We start from the raw sequence: 26,543 nt of genomic DNA, 5'->3' as shown, positions 1-26,543 counted from the left end.
AGGGATTGAATTCTGTCGATTGTTCCACTCGGGACATTTTCTTCTCTTTTTTTCTCTTTGTGTATGTTTTGTTTTGTTTTGTTTTGTTTTAACAGCAGTATCTTCCAGATCTGTCCATGGAATCTAAACCTCTGCCCTTAATCTGAACAAAGTTCCCATAACCTTCATTCTAGTGACAGCAACAAAGTTGGGGAAGGTTTTCCATTTTCAAAGCTTTTGCATTGAAACCTTGTGAGAGACACTCTGTCTGTGGGGGAAGATGTGTATGGGTGTGAACTCTTGTCACGGGTTTGTGGGCAAAGATTCCTCTGGGGTCACAGGTTAGCCGCGGAGCAGTTAACTTCTGACTGAATGCTTCGTTTTTCTTTCTGAGGCAGCCACTAAGCCCTATTTGTCATGAGGGCTTTCTTAACTCTCCAGCTCTCCTCCTGCCCTGGGACTGTCCCCTGACTCCTTAATTTCTGAGGCTTGCTCTTCTGCCCACCGGACCCCTCCAGCCCTTACCCACCCACCCTGGCTGTGAGCAGAGGGTCTCATCTTTCAAACCATTAAGGCAAATCCTACCCTTAATGCCGGTGGAATTGCTTTCTCCCCTGCTGCACACCATCTGACAGACAGCATCTCTCACACAGAACAGTGCTAGGCTCCAAGTCTGCAGGCTTCCCCAGAGGGAGGGGTCATCATAAACTCCCATGAATCTGAGCAGCAAATGACTATAAAAAGATGCTAAGGGACCTCCCTGGTGGTCCAGTGGTTAAGACACCGCCTTCCAATGCAGGGGGCACGGGTCTGGTCCCTGGTCAGGTACCTAAGTTCCCGTATACCACTGGGGTGCAGCCAAAAATACAGAAGATGCTAAGAGAAGCCATTGTGGTGTTGGTAGCAAAACTGAACTCTTAGCAGGTGCCAGGCTAAACGATTTATGGGTATGACCTCATTTTACCCTCACAGTAATTCAGTGACATGGGAACTGTTCTCAGTTCAGTTCAGTCACTCAGTCGTGTCCAACTCTTTGTGACCCCATGGACTGCAGCATGCCAGGCTTCCCTGTCCTTCACCAACTCCTGGAGCTTGCTCAAACTCATGTCCATTGAATCGGGGATGCCATCCAACCATCTCATCCTCTGTCGTCCCCTTCTCCTCCCACCTTTAATCTTGCCCAGCATCAGAGTCTTTTCCAATGAGTCAGTTCTTCACATCAGGTGGCCAAAGTACTGGAGTTTCAGCTTCAGCATCAGTCCTTCCAATGAATATTCAGGACTGATTTCCTTTAGGATGGACTGGTTGGATCTCCTTGGATCCAACCAGTCCTTGGATCTGGTTGGATCTCTTTGGACTGGCCTCCTTTTAACAGACGAGGAGACTCGAGTTTAGGAAGGTCAAGTGACTAGCTGAAGCTCTCACAGTGTTGGAATAGGGACCCTGCAGCTCGCAGTGGTGCACTTGGCTCAGATGGGACCACCCCTATCTCCACTCAGGGTCCCACATTGTAAACAGTTCGCAGGGGAAGGGTGCCAGCTAGGATTGGTGGCACCAGCTAGGCTGGGGGAGTCACTGGGGACCCACCTGGAAGGATGCAGAGATGCCCCAACACCCAGCCTATAGCCCAGGGAAGAGATGAGAGCCAAGATCTCGTTGTTTTTGACTCACTCGGTCCAGTGAGCCGTATATTTCAAGAATATGTTTCATGCCCCACCCCCAACTCCTGCCCATGACATGCCTCAGCCCAGATCCTTCTCATTCTTAAAAATATTTTTGTCATTAAGGGAAAGTTCTTTGTTTTTCTAGAATGTAAAAGAGATACATATGCATGGTAATCAAATTCAAATGCTTTAGAAGGTTCTGAAATAAGACATATTCCACCCCCTCCCTCCTCAACTTCTAACCCATCTCCCCGAAGGTGACCAGGGCTCAGGCTCTCACGGATCCTTTCTGAGACTTGTTTTCCGTGCCTGTGTCCTCTGACCTCGTGTGGGAAGGCGGCCCACGCTCACTGTGTCCTGAAACCTCACCGATGCCAGAGGAGGCGGGCCGGGCCTCCTCACCCAGAGCTGCTCCCCCCATCACCGCCCCAGGGGTTTTTCCATCTCCAAGTCCCTGCACTCTCTGCACAGGGGTTCTAGGAACCCTGCGGTCCAGTGAGCAGGGCTCACTGCTGGCCTTGGAGAGGGAGTTCTGGCTGTGGACTCTGCCGGACCTCGTCCAGCTGGGGCCAGACTAACTCTGACTGCTCTTCCCAGGCTTCTGGCTGTGATCTTCAAGCCCGGTTCCGACCGTGATGCGTGGTGATTTGTGCTTCTTCACGTGGGAGACCTTTTTGTCTGTGAACACCCATCTCCTTTGGCATCTATAGCTCACGACCTGATTCAGGGCATTAGGATTTGGGGAAGTGTTTTTACCCAAACCTGTTCCTTGAAATCTCTCTGAGCCCTTCTCTGCAGATGGAGCTCAAGACATATATGGGGTCAGTGGAGGCTGCGGAGATGGTGTTACTGGTGGGCCCTGCAGCTGAGGTCAGCGTGCTGCGGAGGTAGACTCTGCAGGCTTTTCATGTTTACCTTTGTCTTTTTTTTTTTTTTAACCTTTTCGTCTTTTTGCTTCTGCTCTTTGCCTCTGTGGCCCAGACATTTAGGTGTGAAGCCTCTTAGAGCTTTATCTGTCCATGAGGCCCCTCTCAGCTCCAAAACTAATGACCGCTCAGTTCCTTTAAAATATGTATATATATATATATCATTAAATACACACACACATATATATATATATATGTTTACTATGCTCATAGTAAACCTTGATCATAGAGTCTACATAATAAAATGTAAGCATGATTCCCTTTGGCAAAAGACTGCTCAGAAGGCTCAGAAATGTTTTCATGTACATTAAAAAAGATAATAGAAATTCTGTGTTAAAAATTGCCTTCTTCTTGCTATTATAAGTAATACTAATACCAATTTCCTATTCCTGGAACGATCCTCAGCCCCTAATCCATTTTTGGACATCCTCTCAGGTTTCCTACCTGCTTTATAAGGGCAGTCTGGGTTTAAGAAGCAGAGAGTCAAGATTTTTTAAGTAGGACGTTCCCTGGGAAGTCTTCTGGTTCCCTGTGGGAATGGTCCAGGCTCTACCTTGAAAGTTCATCCTCATTATATTTGTTCATCTTGGTCCTTGCCACCTTGATTTTAAAAATGTTTATAAGCACTGCTGGGGAGAAGGGTTGATGTGAGAGTCATGTAGGGGACAGAACCAAATTTGAGGAATCACGTCAAACCCGATTCCTGTTCTCTTGGGCCGGTCTTGTTCATGGTTTAGAATAAAGTGATGGTCAGGCAGCCCGTAGTGGTATTTTCCTTTATAGAAACCAGCACAGGGAAGATAATATATTTAAGAAGTAACCATTTTTTCAAATGCAGACTATAATGAATGAGCGTAAACTGAGAAAACTCAGTGAAAGCCTGCAGTCTGCTGGGGGGTGGGGGATGGGGAGGGGAACTCTCCCACAAGATTGTGAATAAAGAGGTATTTTTCTTCCCTTGACTCTTCGTTTACTAGTTTCTGAAACCAAAGTTGACCTGATCATCAACTGGTTCTCAGAAGGAATGGGGAAGAAGTAGGCAGTGGTCCCCAATGCCTGGGTCTCTGGTTACCCTTGAATAAAGGCACTTGTTGCTGCCAGAATGCTTTTCACATTCAAATCCTAGAGCTAGATCCTTGACGTATTCTCCTTTACATTTCAAAAGATAGAGCTGATTGAAGAGCCGATTTTCCAGTTTTTGTGGAATTTCATAAGCGTAGCATTGATTCACCATCTGAGCTGGTATGCCAGGAGGAGATTGCTAATCTGGGGCTCTGCTACAAGCCCAGGCAAAAAGACAAGAATGAAGCCCGTGGGGGTCTAGCTCTGTGTCCTCAGATGATACACTGAGGGTTTAGGGCAGAAAGAAGACTTTCTTTTTTAAATCAAGCAATGTCTAAAAAATGTTGTTTGGAAGTCTGGTTTTAGGAACATACAAGTTGGATGAAATCTAGCACATACTGCCTGGATAGGAAGACCGAGGAGTTGGAATCCAGCTCCTAAATGTTTGGTCCTAAATTCATGACTTTGGCCAACCCAGCCTCTCCTTGCTTTCTAAGAGCTGACCACTGGCTGGGTTCTGGCCGGCTCCCAGTCTTCTCAGGTGGAGCCAGGATTACATCTGTGTCTTTGCATTTTGTATCCAGGTTTCTGCTGAGTCCAGCTCCTCCATGAACTCCAACACCCCGCTGGTGAGGATTACAACTCGCCTCTCTTCAGCTGCAGACACCCCCATGCTGGCGGGGGTCTCAGAGTACGAGCTTCCAGAAGATCCCAAATGGGAGTTTCCGAGAGATAAGTGAGTCTGAGTGGGGACATATCTCCCAATGAAGACTTAAGTATAAATGGGGACATGGGGTTGACGTTTTCTGTTTATGACCCTTAACTGCAAAGTCTTGTTGTGATGACATCAACCGGAATGGGTAAGAATGTATTTCTAAATAACCAACTCCAGGAAAAACAAAGAACTGATTCTCTCATGGGCTCTTTTTTAATAGTTCTTTTAACGCAGAGCTACTGAGCCATGGTCCCCAAACAAAATGGTACCTTGTTAGTATTTTTTTCTTTCTTTCTTTTTTTTTTTTTTTTACTTTCTAGATAATTTAGATCCAGTCAAGTGGAATATAAGTGGGATTATCCCATTTATAAAACAGAATTGACATTCTAACTTCTGGTTCCTAGAACATGACTGTCCTATGGTTCATTTCTTTAGAGAGATTAGATATGGAATATAAATTGCCTTAAGAATCTTCACCCAATAGTACTGTTTTTAATAGTTTTTGATATAATACTGGGCTGAAAATCTTCAAATATGGTACTCGCCATTGAATTTCTTATGGTCCATAATATTTTCCTTATTGGCTGATATAGAGGTGTTCCAATAAGATCAGTCCAAGTGTGGCCACCTGGGCTCTGGTGAAGGCATTATTGAGAGCTGTACATTTCTTGGTCTGGCTTCAAGCTCATGGACTTTGGATTCTCTTGGGCTGGATTTGAATCCTGGCTATGCCAGCCAGTGGCTGGGCAACCTTGTATGAGTTACCTGATTCTTTTTGAACTTCATTTCTATAAAATGAAGGTCATAGTATAGACCTCCCAGAACTGAGCACAATTCTTGGCTCATGTGAATTTCCCTTCATAACTGGTGAGATCTGAACTTCAAATCTCAGCAAGATGGGCATCCAGCCAGTGGACAAATCTTGGGCTACCAGCCCTCCATCTTCCAGCCATGGGCCAGCCCCCAGGTTTACCTTCTGAAGTGAATATGATGGTCATTGAAGGGCTGTCAGCTCATTTCCAGGGTCTCTCTTGTAGTGATTAGAGTCTAAACAGCTTGAGAGTAATGGAAGGTAGAAATTGCTGACTCTACATCTCCATCGAATCAACTGGAATAAGCTTTTGACTTGCTTATGTACAGCTACCCTATTAGTCTTGATATTTGCACTGTCTTCTTGAGGTTATGTCAGAGAAGTGTCTAATGACTAGAGAAGGGACTCATGGACAGATTTGGAAATACAAAGATAAGTTTTTTCAGAGATTGGATGTGATGAGGAGCCTTACTTTGGAAGGAGAGGTAGCTTACATGGCACTTATAACCTTGACTCACACAACTCCAACCGGCTTTGTTTCCTAACAGCTCATTTAGAGGTATTAATATATGCCATAAATTAGAGCCAAATTATTGTACCGGTGTCATTTTGTTAGAGTGTTAACGGAAGTGACTTCCAGTTTGTGTGCTGTTCATTCATTCTTTCAGGACTTGTTTACTGCATTCTTACCAGTGAGGCACCAGAAAAAAGCAAAGAATGATTTCTTCACCTGTGGAGTGTGAGAAGGGGGTGTTTCTCATGAGCCAGGGCTTGACTAAACAAGTTGGTGGGTTCTTGTGCACATTCCTATGGATATACGACTGAGTTGGGGAGCTGTGATCATATTTTAAGAAATTGCAGCTCCCGCGTTCAAGCCATAGCTTTTGCCACTTGTGACACCACCGCAACAGTGGGAGTCTGTCTGTCAGCTCCCACCCCGAGTACCCTGAGTGCGGAAAATCTGAGTGCTAAGCGTTTCAAAATAGTGTTTAGCACAACCATAGGTGGAGCAGATTTCCAATGAATGAAGGCTATTTAGAAGCAGTTTATTAGATTGGAGGCAGACGTTGTACAAAGAAAGGATTGTTATGTTTGTAGTAGCAGGGCAATAGGACATAAATTAGCCATTTTTCCAATGCAAATGTTTATTTTCTGCCAAGATATTAAATTTAATTTTAGCTCAGGGTAGGAAGGGAATGACCTCAGCATAGCACCAGCTACCCTTGGTCTTTGCTTTAACTTTTTCAAACCATTGCGTACTTACCAAAAATACTGCTTACTAGTGGCAGCTCAGTACTTTGCTGTGTTATACTTAAATGAAAAAACCACATTTGTAAGTATTCCAAAGTTTCTTCCATTCTTTTGGTTTTTGGAATGTCCAAGGAGTCTATATAGCTTTTAGCATGATGCATGTAGCACTTCTGACCTTAGAAATTTAGTTTGTTGTGTTCACTTTGGATTTTCTTCATTATTAATTTTGGGTAGTCATAAGGATTTCTAAACTAATATGTCAGAAAAATCCCCCCTCTCTCTAGAGTTTTCTTTTTCCTTTAATGAAAAAACAGAGATTCCTTGAAATGCGTTTAAGATTCATATCTTGTAACTTGGCCCAGGATGTGACCATGAAGTCCATTGGTATTTAAATAATAGTGATTTTTAAAGACATCACTTCACAGAGACAAAAAAAAAAAAAAAGTTTAACGGTATTTTTTGAGACATTCTAAATTACAAAAATTCGATGGGCTCAAGATCAAAGCTTCTCCTCATTAGCACTTAGGAAAGCTGACCACCTGACTCGCAAGGATACTTTCCTTAAAGAAAATAAATCAAGAATACAAATGTGACATTCAATAGTTGTTCCAGCAGTCACTGACATTCCCTAAAACGTCACTAAGAAAATACTCAAGCGCGTGTGTTCCCCAAGTCTCATTAGTTCCATATGATAAATGCTCCATGCTTTTGTAAGCTGCTGAAAGATTTTTATATTGAGTTCTGGAATTTCCCTCGCTGTACCAGATGCCATGTACTAATCCTCTCTTTACACATTCAGGCTGACGCTGGGCAAACCCCTGGGAGAAGGTTGCTTTGGGCAAGTGGTCATGGCTGAAGCAGTGGGAATTGACAAGGAGAAACCCAAGGAAGCAGTCACTGTGGCCGTGAAGATGTTGAAAGGTGAGGGGGGTGGTGTGGGGAGGGAGGAGAGGGGGGTCGCCTTATCAAGAATGTTCCTTTTGTGTGAACTCTATCATGGCACGGGGTCAAAGAGCACATAGTTGACCTAGGGGTTGAGAAGTTTTCAGTATAAATCAGCATCTCGGACAGACTATTTATCTTGAGCAGTGTGCACTTATTAAAAAGAAAAGCCAGTTCTGTTAGAAAGTGGTAGCTCATTCCCTTTATATTTGAAAATGCTTAGAAAGCATTGACTCACATAGAATTGATTAATTTAGATGAGTGTTGGTACCTTGGATGCAGAATACAAACCTTAGCTTACAAATAAAGGGAAGTTGGCCTTTTTAGGGGGAGCCAAGAAGGCTGAGAGAGAGGAGGCCACTCTTTCTTCTTTGCAAGAGGAACAGAGCAGGAATGGCCCTGGTCTGGGGGAGTCGCTTAGGAAGCTAAAAGGGAGCTCACGGCATTGATGCTGGTACAGAACTGCTCACACGTTCAGGGACGTGTGAGCAATGACCCAGAGATGTAAACGTTGAGAGGCGTTCGTGGGAGCCTGAACATTTCTGTGTTAACCTTCCAACCCTGCTCGTGCCTACAGCCACGGAGCCTGAAGACCTTTTAACTATTAACTTCATCTTCCCACAGTATTCTCTTATGAGAGGAGTTATAGGGAACGGTTACATTATAAAGCCCATTGTAGGCATCTCAGAAAAGACACCCCAAGCATAGTTTTTCCCACATGTCCTGGCAGAGAGGTCTGAGTGTGTGTTGGGCGGGGGAGAGTGTCACGCATTGTGGACACCCAGGAGTTAGGCTTTTTCTTTCTTTCGTGGGATTTTGAGTCATCGCATCTCTTCCTGAGAGGAGGGAGCAGGGTAGAAATAGTTGGAAAGGTACTGGGTGTTTTTTTTTGGTTGTATTTCCTTAGCTCTGGATCTGAATGGCTCCCCAGGAAAACGAGGACATTTTGAGCTGCTCCCCACTTTGTGTGTGATGCCTGGGAGGACCACAGACATCAGCTGTGGCTGTTTTAATATCCAGTGGGCATCTCGGAGCTTAGAGAGGACCCTGTGTGTCTGCGCAGTGGAGCCTCTCCCTCTGAGGGGCACGTGTGCACTCCTCCATGGGCGTCCGCGTGGATTTTACACTCTAGGCACTTGTGTTGCTCTTCCTTTTGTGAAGCCAAAGAGCTTTATGCAGCATGGCTTCTATCCATGACCTATCCTCATTTTGGGAGTAAGCCCAGATTTTCCCATATTGAATTAGTTCAATTCAGGTACCTGAGGAAGAATCTTGCCAGTTTTTGGAAGCTTAACTGCGAGCCAGGATATGCAGGACCTAACGTGTTCTTGTTTGAAATTATGGAGCAGAGAGGTTTTTAAAACTTTAATTATTTTAGGATGGGAATCCCAGGCCCTTGGGAAACCCATGGAAGGCGAGAACCTTCATCCCCTCAAGCTGTAGGAGCGCGCGCAAACACACGCACGTGCGCACACACACACACACGCACACACACACTTTTGTCCTTGGTACGGGGACTTTTGTCCTTGCCTGCATCCATCTGTGAATGCCCTGTGGGCTTTGAGGGCTCAGCTTAGCAGCCTGTGATCCAGAAAAAGTCTGAAGTATATGAAATGCCCCCATCTCCTCCCCTTCCTCCTCCTCCACAGAAGTCCTCACAGTTGCTTTCAGGCCCCATGAAATTTGATGTGGTTTTCTGAGGTACTTGCGATCTGCCAGAGGATAGAATTATTTCACAGTAGAGAAGAATGCCTCTGTATCTGTGAGGTTTGCTGGGAAAGAATTGGCCTTAGCGTTCAATGCGTATACAGTTGTCCTGACTTTTGACACTATTGACCCCATATTAGCTGTTTGACATGGAGGAAGGCAGTTCTCTGGGCATTTCCTGCTTTACCAGTAAGAGGAGAGAGGTGATTTGGAAAGTCTTTTCTGGTTCAGAAATTCAATTTCATGTTGTTTCAACCAAATGTTCATCAACTAATAGTAGCAAAACTGATCCGTAATTTACCTAATGTTCTAGATGATGCCACTGAGAAAGACCTTTCTGATCTGGTGTCCGAGATGGAGATGATGAAGATGATTGGGAAACACAAAAATATCATAAATCTCCTTGGAGCCTGTACTCAGGATGGTGAGTAGGAGGGAAAAAACGCATTCATTCACGTAACCCAGGGTTCAGCGTCCATGTCATTTTAGAAGCATATGGATGTTTAGATCTTGCTCCTAGAGCCTCCTAATCACGTGTTTAAAGTTCTTTTTAAAACCCCCCTCAGGAAGGTGTTCCTGATGACCATGTCTGGGGTCTAGGGGGAAAGGTGGATATTGGGCGACCCTGGATGGGAAGGCCTATAGGGTCCTACTGTTTTTTGGACATAACCTAGAGGGTGTTTGGAAAAGGCCATCTTGTTATGTTTTTGTTTAGTGAGTGCTAAGAGAGAGTTACCAACATAAGATCCTGCATTTTGGTTGACAAGTTCTTCCCTTGAAATGGGATTGAGGAACCATGTCTTGCTATGGGTGAGCCTCCAGGAGTGGCCTTAATTAAAGAGGGGAGACGGACAGGAAGGACATGTTATCTTCCTCCAGGGAGTGAGAACCCTGGCTTCTCTCATAGATGATCTGTGTCACTTTGGGAACCAGTTTAATGATAATTAATAAACTTAGAATGCCTGTTTTTTGCCTTGGCAGTTTCCTTGTGAGGTCTCTACCGGGAGTCAGGAGACTGTAAAGGGTTATTGTAAATATTTTCGGCTTTGTGGCAGCCACCCACCTCTACTGCTGGAGTGAGAAAGCTGCCACAAACAATACAGAAATGAATTGGCCTCGCTGTGTGCCACACGAAAACAGGCTGGTCTCTGCCATAGGGACATTATTGCATGTGTGTGTAAGGAGCCATGCACTAGCTTGCAGTGTTCATTGCACAACATTTGCAATGGCCCAAACCTGAAAACAACCCATCAGGGGAGTGGATAAATACAGCATGGTATATTTATATGATAGAATCTATGTAAGTGTTGAACGAAATGATCTGGATCAATTTTTTATCAGCCTGACTGGCTTCCAGAAAGATCATGTGTGGGGGGAAACTGTTGCAAAGCTGTGTCTTTATTACTCATCGATGTTGCTAAAAATAATACGTCGTTTATTGATACATAGGTGTTTGTAAAATCGTTAAAATTAAATGAGAGCAGCAAATTTAAGGTAGTCGCTGCTTTCCAAGAGGGGGCATGACAAGAAAGTGGCACTCACTGAAGCATTTCTGTTTTATGAAAGACTGTTGAGTCCACCTTGACCAGCTGTCGGTTGTCATTTGGGGGGCGATTAGAAGGCAGGTGTTCTATTTTTGTGTGTGCCTTTCTGTATGTTTAAATTAAAAAAAAATAATAAAGCACTGGGTTGTAATAACTAAGAACTCCTTGGCAGAGCTGCCCCAGGGCAGCTCCGGGGTTCGCTGCCTCTCCAGCTCGCGTTTTCCATCCACAGGGCCGCTCTATGTCATCGTCGAATACGCCTCGAAAGGCAACCTTCGGGAATACCTCCGCGCCCGGAGGCCACCCGGGATGGAGTATTCCTATGACATCAGCCGCGTTCCCGAGGAGCAGATGGCCTTCAAAGACCTGGTGTCATGCACCTACCAGCTGGCCCGGGGCATGGAGTACTTGGCTTCCCAGAAAGTGAGTCCTTCCCCTTCTCCTCGGTTGGATGGATTCCAGTGAAAAATGTCTGAAGAGAACAGGCCGTTTGGATGTGCTCGTTTGCCGAGTCAAGCCCTGGCCTGTCTTGTACAACCTGGAAAATGTGTCTTGCATTATTCATACTGGGGTTTGATGAACTCTTTAACAGCCAGAGTTGCGTCATAGACCTGTAGCAGCACCACAAAGTTGAGCAGAGAAGACGTCTCTTCTCAGAGACGGGGCTGGCCAGCACCCTTTGGGGAACCAGCTTTCCAGGTGGGCGGCAGTGGGGTTAGGGGGTGCTGCCTTTGATGCCGATGATCTTTTGGCTTTGTTTTGTGGTTCTTGAGTCTCTGGACGTGGACCTCGGGTGTCGTCCCTGTGGTTTTGAGTTTGAAACGATGTTAAAGATTCTAGGAATGGAGATCAAATGATGGGGTGTTTTGGTAGCATCGAGTGCCAGGTATTCTCTGGATTTATTTTGTCTCATTTCACGAGGTGACCCTCTGCGGTTAAAAGTTGGCCGGGTCCCCTGAGGTGAATCACTTGCATTCCAAGCATGCTGCACACAGTTGGAACTTGAAACATCTGAGTTATTCTGAAAGCAGTTAGATGGGTGCCCAGATGTCCCCTGGGGCACTTTGGATTGGCCCCAGGCACCCTTCCCTGGCCCACACTTCGGGGAAGGTCCACAGCTTCTTCCTTGGGCAGAGGTGGACCTGTTCTTATCTGCTCTGGAGTGTCATGAAACACCAGTAATTCCTCGGGTCTCCAAAGAAGTAAGAGCCTCTGGTGAGCGTGGACCCTCTGTCCCCTCGCTGGATCTTGGCCATGACGGTCATTGATGGGACAAGGCGGCCCCTGTCATGTCACACCACGTAGTGATTCAGGAAGGGCCCCGCTGCACCTCAGGCCCTGCTGTCTGTAGCCAGGTGGGAACACAGCCAGAGTTACCTCGTGTTCTGGGTTTTTCTTCTTAGAAAAAGAGTCCAGAGTTGAAGATTTTTCAAAAAAACAAATTGTTTTTTTCCTGTAAAATCTCCCAATGTATAGATTTTGGGAAACCAAGACAGGATGGAGTTGTGTGCGTGTGTGTGTGTGCAGCAGACTTTGCCAGCTGACGAGTCAGACAATCAGATCCAGAATGTGGGACATTTGACAAGACATTGCTTCAAAATGTTGGAGTCACAGAAGACCGAAAAAAAAAAAAAATCCTGCAGAGAGAGTTTCAGATGAAAAGAGGCTGAAGAGTCATGACAACTAAATATACATGTGCGATCCTGGACTAGGTCCCTGTTCTGGGCGGGAGATAAGGGGACAGCTTTTGTAAAAACCGTTTATGAACATTTAAAACAGGTATATGGACTGTATATTAGATAATGTGACTGTTTCAATGTTAAATTTGGGGGCAGTGACAGAGGTCTTGTGTTAGCAGGTAGGAGATACCTGCTAATGAAGTCTGCAACTCATTTTTAAATGGTTCATCCATAAACAGTGTGTGTGGGGAGTCTGGGGATAGAGAGAAAGGGAAAGCAAGGAAGCATAAGAATTGAATCTGGCAAACGTGGATATCTATTACACCTTTCCTGTAGCTTGGAACAATTGCTAAGTAAAACCCTGGGAAGACATCCTGCCTGCAGCCTGCCTGGTCTGACCCTCTGGTCCTTGTTGCTCTGTCCTCCTGCTCTGGTGTGGAGGGGGGAAGATTTTGGGGTCTCATCAGGGAGCTGCTCCTGATACAAAGTGGTAGAAGGCTGGCCTGGTCATTTTATTAATCCTTCAGCAAATATGCCTGAGTGTTCCTGATTTGGATGCCTGATTCACTGGGTCAGGCTCCCTGTGAGGTGACCGGAATGGACGCTGTCCTTGGCCTCTTGGAGCAGGCACTGTGGGAGACAGCAGGTGAAATCAACAATAAACATGGGCATAAAAATAAGCATGTGAAAGGCCGAGAATCGTGCTGTGGAGGAAGCCCCTGGTGTGCGGGCAGGAACGGGGCACGGGGGACTCAGGAGGTTTGGGGACCAAAGGTGATGGCTGAGCCCTCCTTCAGAGGGACAAGCTGTGTGGAGGCAGGCCCTGCTCATTCAGAAGGTGACAGCCCCAGGCAAGACTTGGCTCTGGGCACTGGGGAAACCTCCAAGGGGCTGCTGCTGCTGCTAAGTCACTTCAGTTGTGTCTGATTCTCTGAGATCCCATAGACAGCAGCCCACCAGGCTCCTCTGTCCCTGGGATTCTCCAGGCAAGAATACTGGAGCGGGTTGCCATTTCCTTCTCCAGTGCATGCTTGCATGCCAAGTCACTTCAGTTGTGTCTGACTCTGTGCGACCCTATGGACAGCAGCCCACCAGGCTCCTCTGTCCACGGAATTCTCTAGGCAAGAGTACCGGAGTGGGTTACCATTTCCTTCTCTCCTCCAAGGGGCAGTGATTTGGATCAGGTTCGCAGTACAAAGGTGACTACTTGTGACCATCGTTTCGGCTAAGGTTTATTGGCTCCGATAGACACCGGAGAAGTAGATTTGGTTTGGGATATATTTTGCCATCAGGACAGTTAATGGGTTGAGTAGATACGGGAGGGAGAGAAAGAGGGACCAAAGATGACTGTTGGATTTCCACCTTGAGAAACTGGACGGTGGTGTGATGGTGGTACAGCTTATCAGGATGAGGAAGATGGGAGGGGCAGGGGTGGTGGCAGGAATTGATTCCCATGGGAAACCCCAGGTGCATTTCCAGTATGTCCGAGGGTCATTCAAGGGCGGATGTCCGCCGGGAAACTGAAGGTGCAGCTCAGCTCTGGGGGTCTGGGCGAGACACTGGAGCCAGTGAAGAAGGTATAGGTTCAGGGCATGGGAATGGATGAGTTCACCTTGGGGGGGAGGTTGGCGAGAGGCAGAAACAGAAGCTTGGAGTCAAACCCCGAGAAACCTCTCAAATCCAGAGATTGACTTAAAGCGCAGGAAAAGACGGAGGAGACAGCCTCAGAGGAGGAGGAAGAAACCCAGAATGTGGTTCACAGAGGTCCAGAGAGGTGTCTCAGGAAGGCAGAAGGAGGAGAAAGAAGATGGTTGAGTCTGGCTCGTGGAATGATGGTGGTCCTTCCCCGCCCCACCACCCACATCGTACCCTGGCCCCGAGCATCAGAGCCTTCCTGCTTTGCTCTGTGGTGTGGTGAAGAGAGAACTGAGGATCCGATGAACTCTGCAAAATGGGGAAAAGAATACGGTTTAGAATGGAAAACTGAAAGTACTCTTATTAGCAGTATTGTAATAATAATCATGCTACTAATCACTACCACTTCTTGAGAGCTTAGTGTCCTCCCAGGCCTGGGGCGAACATTTTACATACAGTATTGTCCGTAACCCCAGAATAACTCAGAAACAGGTGTGTTTATAATCCCTGTCCTGTGGGTAAAGATGCTGGGGGCTGTTAGGAAACTGCAGGAAACCTTTGAGCCCACATGTCACTGTGCTCATTTCTGAGATGGGGACTCGTCAGTTCAGAGAATAAAGAGGCTGGACCCAGACCTGGCCTTTTGGTTTTCTACTCAACTATCTTGCTCTCAGGTACTCCCGCCTCTCTGGACCAAGAAAAGGACCATTGGAGAGGCATTTGGGAGTTGAAATCAAAAAGAACTCAGGAGGAGTATGTAAAGAATTCTCTGTGTATATCTCAGGTGTATATGAAAAAGACCAAGAAGATGAGAAGAAATGCTCTGTGTTGGGCTTCGTTTGCCAACCCAGGGTGGAATAGAGGGGACAGAGTCCTGTTTCCTAAGGCTTTGCAGTCATATGTTTCCAAGGCTCTTTGCCAAAGGCCACCTGTAATTAAGGACCTAGAACAGGTTTGAGCAGGTTCTAGATGAGGATCTTAAGAATGGTACCCTGAGTAGAACCTGCTTCTAAAACTGGAGGGCTTATTTCTGATAGTGGACAATGGAGAAGCAGGGGACAGGTCAGATCCTAGCTCTGCCACACGTATTCTGTCCCGGTGGAGGGTGATGCGTTTGTTAGAGACCCGCCTGAGGAACTGTTGGCTGTGACATCTGGCTCATTGCTGATGGAGTGTAATGAGAAACTCAGTTCAATGGACATTGACGGGGTCAGGCTCTCTGCTGGGCGTGTAGAGATGAACCTGCAGTCCTGCGCTTAAGCTGGAGATGGACAAGTTAAAAGACACGGTGATGTGTACAGTTATACAATGGGTGATGTGGTATTTGAGCCTTATCCCAGTTGTGTAAGCCTTTCTATTTTTAGTGCAAAGTACACTAATTTTTTTTATAAAATCTTAAGGACAGTTAAACCTCCAAGGTGTTTAACTTGAACAACTGTTTTTATTTTTGCTGTTTTTTTTTTTTTTTTTTTAAAGCTTAGCTTCCTTATCTTTAAAATGGCTATGGTAACACCCATCTCATAAGTTGCCTTGGAAATTGAATGTGATCAACTGTGCACAGACATCCAGCACGCTGTCAGGGTCATAGAAGTCTTCCTTCCTTAGGGACCCGTTGACCTTTGTTTATTTTAAAAAAAAAAAAAGGAATATCAAATATTCCAAGAGCTCGTTATATAAAATGGCCAGCTCTGCACTGGAGAACAACTCGGATTTCTGCAGATGATGGAAATTTGGCCTGACGTTGATTATTTTCTTTTTCTTGGGTGTTGGTTCCAAGTCTCTTCTTGTTCAGCCCAGAGGGTGGGCTTTGGTGTTTCCCAGCCACCTGGGACGCAGGAGGCTGGTGATGGATTCTGGCTTCCACAGTGAAAATGGAGGTCGCCGTCATGGTGACTCAGAGTTGAGCCCTTATGTGTGGTCGGAGCCCCATGCACAGGGAGCCAGATTCTTCTGACCACATGGCTTGCCAATCGCACAGTCTTGTCGGCGGGGAGCACACCACCGGGAGAGTTTGGCCCAGGACTTGGAAGTTCCATTTGAAGAGGCCTCCAAAACCAGGAACCCGGCTCCCGCCCCGACCGGATCCCCGGGCAGCTTCTGGGAGCTCCTGCGTTTCCTGCTTCCATTCCGGCCGGGCACAGGCAGCCTGTGGGCTTCTCCTGCTTTCCCCTCGATGACCTTAGCCTGTCCAGGGGCCACAGAAGCGGATGAAAACAGGGAATAGTTGGAGGGTGGGCAGAAAAGAATGGTTCCTAATTCATTCTTCAGGGAGAGTTTGGCTTGCTCCTTTTTTTTTTAATGGCCTGTTTCTTAGAGTGTCTATCTAAAACCAGCCCCATCTCACCCATATCAGAGGGGTTGCTAGGAGTCTCTCCTTCATATAATAGTTTGCCTTTGCCCAGAACCTATGTAAAAGGGTTTGTTAGGGATGTTTGTTTACTTCTGTCTACCTTACCATTTCCAAAAATAGGAGGTTTTTGGGACCTCAATTACTATGTATACTGATGAAATTTTGGTGTATTAAAGTACAACTAAAACGCTTTCAACAGCTTACAAAAGCATATCATTTGCAGAAAGGAAATATAGAAGCTATAAGGACTAGAGCTTTCTGAGGCTGAAGAGATCACATTAGAACCATGAATCAGCTGTCCTGTAGTAAGCATCTCAGCGCCGGGCCCCTGTGTATGTGGCAGACATAGGTTGGGCCCTATGTGGGATCCAGGTGTTGGGTGAGAACTGGACAGAGGATTTGGATAGACAGGCAGTGATTTTGATATAAGCCCGGAACAGATGTGACCAGCTCCTTCAGAAACAAAATTTGAGGGAAACAGAAAAGAAGATGCAATAGGGCTAAGTCTGGAAGCACAGACACTGTTGTGCAGATAGTGTGGCCATCTGTAGGGGATGGGGGTGGGCAGTGATGAGACCCTGGGCTAAGCGGGTGGCAGGGGGAGTGGAGCTGGGTGGACAAATTGGAGAGGCATTTGGGAGTTGAAATCAAAACTTGAGAGGAGTTTGTAAAGAATTCTGGTGTGTGTGTCACAGGTGTGTATGAAAAAGACCAAGAAGATAAGAGTAGAGACCTTGAACTTAAGGTGCCAAAGGGACGTGGCAATGCCCTGTAGCCTGATAAAAGTGAGAATCTGGATCCCAGGAGAGCGGTCAGGATATAGATAAGAATTTGAAGATCTTTCCTGTGTGTCTAAGAATGGGAGCCATGAGGATGTATGGAAATATATAAAATTAATGGGGCAGGTCCTCTGTTTTGAGGGAGAGAGGAGTTAAGCCAAGGAATCTGAAGGGGTGGGGAGAGAGGAGGAGAGTGAGCCAAGAGAAGGGATGGGGTGGAACTCAGCAGGGGGACAGCCTCAAAAATGAGCAAGAAAACAGTGTCCTGAACTGCAGAGAGGGAAAAAATTGCATTTGAGTCTTCACAATGTGAAGGATGCCAGTCAACTGAAGTTAAAAAGGCATGTGGCTTCTTATCTACCTCTGCTCATTGAAATAGTTGGGACCTTAGTCTTTAATTAGAAAAGAAAAACCAATTTTTGACTTCAGTTGTGTTTTCTGTCTACATTATAAGAAGTGCCTATATTACCTTTTTAATCCTTGTGGCATTTTGAAACAAGTTTCTTTCTTTTTTTTATTTCAGTGCATTCATCGAGATTTAGCTGCCAGAAATGTTTTGGTAACAGAAAACAACGTGATGAAAATAGCTGACTTTGGACTGGCCAGAGATATCAACAATATAGACTATTACAAAAAGACCACAAATGTGAGTCTACGGTGATGATATGGTGGGAGAAGGTTGGAGGGGTGGCACGGAGTGTTCCAGGTGAAAGATAATGTTCAGAACTAGAATGACCAATGCCTTTTTATTCCCGCTCATTTGCATTACTCCTTACAAACTTCTCAATAAGCAAGTTCAGGCTTAACTCTTGCTAAGAGTTAAGACTCTTAGTAAATGTGAACCAGTCTTATATACTGAATAATCAGCCTCTAAGATCTTCATAAGGCTCCTCATCTGGAAATTCCCTAGCAAAGATTGGACCTTGGGAGTTTCTGGGTTAATTTTCATCTAGAAATGGGCCAGGGTGTGTCAACGTGCTGGGGAAGATGTATGATCATGAGGAAACGACCCTTTATCAACATGTCCATATCTGTGCATCTCCCACACGCTGTGTAGTCCCTTTGGAGCGTATTTTTTCACTAATGACTCTCCACCAAAAACCATTAGAGTGTCAGCTCTTAAAATAAACAGGGCATAGCCCGGTTGGGGCTGCTAAAGTAAACTGGTTTTAATATATTGGGTTTTACATTTCTTCCACACTTGCAGGGCCGACTTCCGGTCAAGTGGATGGCTCCCGAAGCCCTTTTCGACAGAGTGTACACCCATCAGAGTGATGTGTGAGTAACTCCCTTGTTGCTGTCTTCTCCCTGGGGTTGACTTGCAGAAATCTTGTCTGTTCCTCGCCTTCCTTCCTTCTTTGGTGCCTGCTGCATTTCACACACGCAGAGAAGGTACAGGAGCCAGCCTTAGAAAGGACGGATTTTCTGCTAGGCTGGTAACCAATGCTCTGTTACTAATCTGCCTGGCTTCAAAGCACATGGGAGGTGGAACTGCTAACCTGCTCCTGCCAGAGCGGAAGCTCCCCCCTTGAACTTACTCATGGATGTGCAAGTACAAAGCTGCTATCTAACTTGCCAAGCTGTTGGCATGTCCTTCGCGCTCTTCAACTTTTCCTTCTTGAGAGCCGTTTGTCGTATTTTCCCCATCCTAGGGTTTGTCCTTACAGGGGGAGGCTGGTTGGGACGAGAGCCACTCAGGGGATCTCCACAGAGCCTACTCCCTGTTTATCCTTTGAAAAATGTCCAGCCTCATCTTTGCAGCCTTGATAACATTACAGCAAAAGAGTGAAAACTCTACAGTATTTCAATTATGATACACCTAAAAATACTATCAGAGCTAGGCTCTAAGCGGTGTTTTAGAATTCTAGCTTTGGAAATCTGGTGGAAAGATGTTACCACTGGGAGTCACTGGGTGAGAGGTACAGAGGATTGCACTGTTCTATTTTTGTAAGTTTCTGTGAATCTATAATTATTCCAAAAGTTAAAAAGTCAGCTGAGCTGTTCTTACTTGTGTGGGTAGGAGGGCTTCTGGGGCAGGCATGGAGCCTGTGCCATGGCCACTGGTTCTCTTCAGCAGTCCTAGAAAGAGAGCCTTATGGTTTCTGGTTTTGCAGTGAGCTGCTTCTCTTGCTGTATACAAAACTGAAGGCAGTTTCATTTCTGAAACCCACCCTAATAGAATCAGTGAGGGTGTGTTTCCAGCTTAGAAGCGCATGTTAATAACACTGCATGAAGATGAAGAGTTTTGTTTGAAAGTGGTGGAAGGAGGAAGGAAGAACTAAATCTCCATCCCTGTTTCCCCTCCGTACCCTCCCCAGAGAGTGATGGTTTACCATCACTTTTCCGTTGTCTGCTGATGGAAAATCCCATCAGAATATCTCCTCTTCGTCATCTGGGGATGCTTTCTGGGGGCAGGAAGGGGCAGGTTGGATGAACTGCAGGAGGGCCCTGGTCATTTGTCTTTGAACGTAAGAAGTGAGGGGGAGTTTGTTTTCTTAACTGGGTGTGTTTAGGTTTCTATGATTCAGATGGGTTACTAATGCTGTTTTCTCTCCTCTTTGCAGCTGGTCCTTCGGGGTGTTAATGTGGGAGATCTTCACGTTAGGGGGCTCGCCCTACCCAGGGATTCCCGTGGAGGAACTTTTTAAGCTGCTTAAGGAGGGACATAGGATGGACAAGCCAGCAAACTGCACCAACGAACTGTAAGGGCTGTTGTCTCTTCTGATGCCCCAAGGGACCCACCATGCCACTAATGCTTCTCCTGGCTGGTTTGGTTTCCTAAGGCCCCCAGGTTTTTAAATATGTCTTGAGAAAAAGAATTGCTGAGACTTCCTGGGCTCAATCCCAGAACTGAGATAGTTCAGACAGGCCTGACTGTCCAAAAGAAAGAGCATCCTTCTGAGGTGGTATGGAGTGAGCTTTACACCACGGATGTGTTGGGTGCTTGGCCGAGGGCTCCCAGCTTTCCACAGTGAGCCCCACAGTTATCTTCCTGGGCCGCTGTGCTGTCCTTGCTGTTCTTCAGAGTGAAAGGAAGATACATCAAGCCTTCCCTCATATACAAGCTTGAGATCCATGGGGCTGCCTCCATTTCTCATGAGTGGTCTGTGGCCTCTGCACTGTGAGTAGAGAGTGGGTGCTTCTGCAGCCTCTTTGTGACCATTGCTATCATAGATGGATTTCGACCACAGCCCTCAGGGTGAATGAACTAGTGTCTGCTTACTTATATTTTACCCCTATTTCAGTGCAGAGGATTAAAAATTTGTCCAGGTGCTAATATAGTATATTAATCCTGATCTGACTATAAAACTGGTTTCGAGCAAAACCTACCCTGTACTTTAAGTGGAATTACTTGTGTTGTTGACAAGCGTCTTGTGCAGCAAAATCAGTGCTTTGAAAAGGAGTCTCTCCTCCCAGCTCCCAGTGTCAGCTAAGAAGAGGGATTTTTCCAGAGACTGCAGTCTCTTGGGTATTGTTTCATGGGGATTTTATATCAGTAATCCCATGAGTGCTTTGCGGTGCGTAGTGGGCGTCAGATGAATGGTCACATTTTATAGTATATTATATAAAGGCATTTATTGTGCTCCTTGTCATTCCTGGCGCTTTTTCTACTATAGAGGGTCTGTCGAAACCCATCGTCAAGATAAGGCCTGGGAACCTAGGCCTGTCCAAGAGTTAATCCGGAAGTGAAGGCATAGCCCAGTGACGACAGGTTAATTCATAAGAACCTTGCCTTAATGTTGTGCTTTTCAAACTTCAGTTTTTCAAAACTGAGGAACCTTTGTCCAGAGTGTCGGGCAGATAACAGTAGAGCAGCTTTGGTCCTGGCAGGGTGTGTGGGGAGGGAAGACTGGGTTCCCACCCGCCCCTACCTGGCTCTTCCCACAGTGTCCAGAAGTGTGGAAATGTGATGCCATGTTATAAGTCACTGCTACAGGGGTACCAGAAGTCAACCAGGAAAACACATAGAAGTGTCTTTTTGGGTTTTTGGCCGTACTGCATGGCTTGTGAGATCTTAGTTCTCTGGTTAAGGATTGAACCTCAGTCCTTGCTGGTGAAAGCACTGAGTCCTAACCACTGGACCACCAGGAAATTCCCAGAAGTGTCTTTTTAGATGGTGTAGATACCGTCCTAAAGCATTTTGGATAAAGTGGTGTTTTTGTAAATCAAAGTGCCTTTCAGAGGAACTAAGTAGTGCCTCTTTTGGCAGAGTGGATCACCACCTCCTAATTCAGTTGCTAGGGAAGTTCTGATACATTTTCATAATTGAGGACATCTCTCCATACTGACTGTTAAGAGTGACATATAGCCACACCCCTGGTCCTCAGGGAATTAATTCACCAAGGAAACCCATCTCTTCCAGGTATATGATGATGAGAGATTGCTGGCATGCAGTGCCCTCACAGAGACCCACCTTCAAGCAGTTGGTAGAAGACTTGGATCGAATTCTCACACTCACAACCAACGAGGTAAGAGCCTCCTTCCAGAAGCCAAGGGTCCTTGCTGGGGAGCCCCCGTGAAGCTTTTGAAATGCAGCCTCCCTAGTGGGAGTCTGGGGTACAGTTTATCATTGTTCCAGGGCTTGGACAGAGTGAAACTGTGTTCCTCCCAAACCCTGAATTTTCTTGGAATTCCATCTTGAGAGTTCCAACTCACAAAAGCAGACACAGAGGGCCCCACCTGAGGCCGCCCCTCACTGTGGCTTGTGGGTCCACAGTGTGTGTGTGTAGGAAGATGGGGAGGGGGAAAGAAATGTCCAAAACTGCAGCATTTGGATTTGAGTGGGAAGGAGCTGGGGTTTCTGTGCTGGTTGGATTCCTTGCTCTGCTCATTAGTGTGAGGGCTGCTGGTCAGTACTCTGAGGGCTCCTGGTCAGTACTCTGAGGGCTGCTGATGGTCCATTACCAATGAACTTGCCAGGATGAAGTGAAGTTGTGCCATTCCAGCTTCTATATAATGCAGGACATAGACCTACATGACCCTGTGTGATCATAGTGTAAACATGCACAGAGTCACTCCTTTAAAGAGTGACTTACAGGATTTTTAAGTGAAAACTTTTGATAAAATATGTATTTTCTATAAAATAGTTATAACCTATAACAACAAAAGAAACCATCTTCTGTCACTCACTGTCCACACTCATGGTGGCTACTTCACCATGCAGAGAGAGTGATCTTTGGTTGTGGAAAGAAAGTGATGTGAGCAGGAAAGATGATAAACCCATCAAGGCCAGAAAAACCCCACAATAGAGAGAAATAGTATTTAATGAGGATATAGAACAGTGTTCCTCCAGACAAGGGGAGAAAATCCCCATAGTTGTCTTAATAACAACAGAAAAGGTTAAAACTGCCTAAACATTTTAGAAGGAAAAGAACATATTTATTTTAAAATAATGTATTTAATAGTTCAGATTGATTTTTTTAAAATAATTAAATGTTGTGATTTGAAGCCTTAAGCCAGCAATATTATCTGTGTGTCTGACTGTGGCTGATAAAGGGAGCGATTGCATTTAAATGAATACAGCTGACCTTCAGAAGTTAAAAGGAAAGGAACAGTTCAAGGGGGGAAAAAAAAAAACAACCAACTTTCTTCTCCTGCCAAAATTGTTGTTTCTAGTATAAGTTCCTTTAACCCTAGACTTGGAATCCACTGATATCCCTAGGTTTTTTTTTTTTTCCCCTATCAGATCTGAACATTTATGGCTTCAGTTAGAAACTGAAAAAGCACTAAAGTTCCATTTTAATGATCCTGTGTCCATGCCCTATGCCATTTATTTATACATTTACATTTAAAGTGGGCCTGTTTTCACCCTGAAATTTACATCTAGCATCCTAAAATAAAAAAAAAAAAAAAGCAGAATGCCATATTGTCTAACGGATATAAAAATCGAAGTTCTTTCCTTCTGAAAATCATTACCACATGCTGGAGAAAAATGGTTCCATTTAGGACAAAATTTCATTTTTTATCATTGTAAGCAAAAAAGTTCTCTTTTGATGTGGCGGGCGTGTTTGTTTCCAGTCGTGTGGTTCATGCTGATGTTGTTGGAGCTGACATATCCCCCTTTCTTGGATGGGGACTCTTTTTCTTGCCAAACCTGGTGATGAATTATAGGGGTGGTTTGGGTTTTTTTTTTTTCCTGTCTGTTAAAATGTATAGTCGCCAACATTCTGTGGGCCCTTCTCTGATAACACTGAGGCTCATTGTGCTGTGGTCTACACTTTTTGTCCCCTTCTCAGCAAAACCACGTGTCATAGTATACTCCTTGGCTTTTGGGAGTGTGAGCAGAAGCACCCCAACATGCTAGCCTGGATGCGGCAGTGAGACCCAGTAGTGGCCCAGTTTAGAAATCTTTTCATAGTTTGCAAACCTTTTATGTCACGGGCCAGACAGTCAATATTTTCAGTTTCATACGCCTCTTTGTGGATCTCTGTAGCAACAGGCACAGACATTGTGTAAATGAATAAATAAATGTGTCTATGTTCAGATAAAACTGGATGAACCCTAACATTTAAATTTTAGGACATTTTACATACTTTAATACCATGAGATGTTATTCTTCTTTGGATTTTTTTTTCTTTTCCCCAACCATTTCATAATGTTAAAAGCCATTCTTAGCTCACGGGCCACACAAGAGCAGGTAGAGGATTTTCACCTGTTTTAAGTCGAAAGAAATATTAGGGGCCGTTGGGTAGGTTTCCCGGCAGCAACACCACTAAGTGCTTCAGGGAGCAGAAGAGCCCTTTTTGAATTTCAAACCTGCAAAACTTTGAAATGTAACCTGCGTTTTCCTAAACTGTTCTTTTGCCGTCTACTATGGATATAACACACATGAGTCTATCCAAGCCTTTTTTGAACCTGTTTACATTTTCAACTCAGAGAGCTTCTGAGAGTAATGAATTACATCTGTGAAATTACTCGCTGAATGAAGACATATTCCCCTTAAATTATCCTAGAAGCTACAATAGTAAAATGTAATTTGTGACATAAATATTCAGGGTCTCAGTGCTGGAAAGATGTCCTGGACTTCCACAGCTTCTTACATCTTCCCCATTTTGCTGGGCATGGATTTGAACTGTGTGGTCTATCAACGAGTCCTGGGGTCTGCCCATCGAGGTGACTGCTCGGCTGGGTATTAGGGTTCCCCACTTGGAAATAGTTTGTAACTATTGAAGGGTAACCTAAAGGAGATAAAGTCGGGGTCTCAAGGTAGTCTTTGCGGGAGCTGGGCTGGGTGGGTCTCTCCCTGCTGGGGGTGCCCCCATCCTGTCCCTACTCCCATATCAACGTCCCAAGAACCTGTGTTTGAAATAAAAGTCTTCTCTTCGCTTCTTTCAGGAATACTTGGACCTCAGTCAGCCTCTCGAACCGTATTCACCTTGTTATCCTGACCCGAGATGAAATAAAACGTCTCTCTTCCCTTCTTTCAGGAATACTTGGACCTCAGTCAGCTTCTTGAACAGTATTCACCTAGTTACCCTGACACAAGGAGTTCTTGCTCTTCGGGAGATGATTCTGTTTTCTCTCCGGACCCCATGCCTTACGAACCCTGCCTTCCTCAGTATCCACATAGAAACGGCAGTGTTAAAACATGAATGGGCCTGTCCCCCTGTCCCCAAACAGGGTGGCGTCAGGAACTTAGCTGTACTGAGCAGGGGGGGCCTTGCCTCCAGGAGCCTGTTGTCTTGGCTTGTATATATGGATCAGAGGAGTAAATATTTGGAAAAATGATCGGCACACGTGTAAAGAATTTATCCAGCTGGAGACTTGTAATCTTCACCAGGAGAACAAGAAAGTTGTGGGGGCAATGGACTGCCATCGGCCACCACGTGCTCGTGACCCACTGTGGGTACTGGCTGTGGACCAGCCGGACTTGAGGCAAACACACGTTCTGCCTGCCTTGTGAATTTTGTAATAATTGGAGAAAATATATGTCAGCGCACACTTATAGAGCACAATTGCAGTATATAGGTGCTGGATGTATGTAAATATATTCAAATTGTGTATAAATATATATTATATATTTACAAGGAATTATTTTTTGTATTGATTTTAAATGGATGTCCCAGCGCACCTAGCAAATTGGTCTCTCTCTCTCTCTTTTTTTAAAAATAGCTATTTGCTAAATGCTGTTTCTTACACAGAATTTCTTAATTTTCACCGAGCGGAGGTGGAAAAGTACTTTTGCTTTCAGGGAAAAATGATATGACATTAATTTATTAATGAATTGGTAATATACAAAACAATTGTTTATTTTTTTTTTTCTTTTTCTTGTTTTGGTAATTTAAGTGGCATTTCTATGCAGGCAGCGCACCAGACTAGTTAATCTCTTGCTCGAACTTAACTAGTTACCAGATCCTTTGAAAAGAGAAATATTTACAAAATATGACTAATCTGGGGAAAGTGAAGTTTTGGTTTATTTGTATTTCAACTCTGCTGTCAGATGATTGTCCTTTAACCACCTAACTGCCCGTAAAAGGGCCCATTAATGAGAAGGTGTGTTGCTTTGGTGCAGCTTGGTCATTGGGCCCATAAACCTTTCACTGGGCTTCCCAAGACAAACGGTGCCAGCGTTCTCTTAAAAAGATGCCTTAATCCGTTCCTCAAGGGAGGAACTCTCATCGAGATGCTAATAGAATGTTCTGTCCAGACGCTGGCCTTCTGCCCCCCTCCCTGCCAAGTTGCACATTGATCAGATTAGCCTGTATTCTCTTTGGCGAATCTTCATCACGGCTTCCAGATTCACTGGCAACAGAGAAGTCTCTTAGAATCTTCATGCCCTGTCGGAGAAAATGGAAACACTGAGTTGTTCTGCTGATAGTTTGGGGGATCCTTCCATCTTTTTAAGGGATCGCTTCCACCTCCTCTGGCAGGACCTCACTGAAAGATCCCGCCCGATGCCAGCGTCGTGTTACTGCCATGGTGTTCGTTCTGTATGAACGTGTTGTGTTTTGCTTTCAAAACACCTTCTCACTCTGCTCTGGCTGTGCGACATGAATGCGAATGACACTGATTTTTAACGTGTTATGAAATTGGAGAAAGTATTTAATAAAACCTGTTAATTTTTATACTGACAATAAAAATGTTTCTACAGATATTAATGTTAACAAGACAAAATAAATGTCATGCGGCTTATTTTTTTAACACTCGTGTCTTACCAAGTGGTTTCCCGTGCTCAGAGGCATTGACTCCGTGCCGCGTGGTGTGATCGCCCAGAAGGGAGGCAGAGCTGGGGAGGTCTGTTGTTTGCTACAAACAGGTGACTTCTCAGAGCGCTTGGCCAGGACCCAGCAGTACCTGGGACAGGTGGATCTAGTGGAAAATCAGAAAAGGTTATTCAAGTCCTGGCTTCATTGCTTCCTGGGACCCCAGGGAAGTCTGTGTTCCTTTCTGGACCCTAACTGCTCCTGGAGGAGCAAATGAAGGGCATGGGAGAGAGCTTTGTGGTTGGGCAGATGTTCGAAGGATGGGAGGTCATCAGAGGGGAGACATTTAGAAGCTC

The 26,543-nt window shown here is 45.3% G+C and overlaps 1 protein-coding gene across 4 annotated transcripts in view; it reads left to right on the top strand.

Annotated features, from left to right (window-relative positions):
- FGFR2 (fibroblast growth factor receptor 2) overlaps positions 1-26,168 on the top strand; it is a 105,369-nt gene extending 79,201 nt beyond the window's left edge. For 3 of the 4 annotated variants that reach the window (XM_061162790.1, XM_061162793.1, XM_061162791.1), the window contains 9 exons: positions 4,216-4,367; positions 7,208-7,329; positions 9,371-9,481; positions 10,834-11,024; positions 17,568-17,690; positions 18,252-18,322; positions 19,609-19,746; positions 21,408-21,513; positions 24,472-26,168. In XM_061162790.1, the coding sequence (XP_061018773.1) occupies positions 4,216-4,367; positions 7,208-7,329; positions 9,371-9,481; positions 10,834-11,024; positions 17,568-17,690; positions 18,252-18,322; positions 19,609-19,746; positions 21,408-21,513; positions 24,472-24,636 (1,179 nt within the window). In that variant the 3' untranslated portion in view covers positions 24,637-26,168. Of the gene's footprint in view, positions 1-4,215; positions 4,368-7,207; positions 7,330-9,370; positions 9,482-10,833; positions 11,025-17,567; positions 17,691-18,251; positions 18,323-19,608; positions 19,747-21,407; positions 21,514-24,379 lie in introns of all 4 variants that reach the window. The other variant, XM_061162792.1, reaches the window with a different exon arrangement.
- Positions 26,169-26,543: the final 375 nt, after the last annotated feature.

The sequence above is a fragment of the Dama dama genome, chromosome 15, assembly GCF_033118175.1.
Source record: "Dama dama isolate Ldn47 chromosome 15, ASM3311817v1, whole genome shotgun sequence".
NCBI lineage: Eukaryota > Metazoa > Chordata > Mammalia > Artiodactyla > Cervidae > Dama > Dama dama.
Note: the sequence above shows the minus strand (reverse complement) of the source record. Positions and strands in the feature narration are given on the sequence as shown.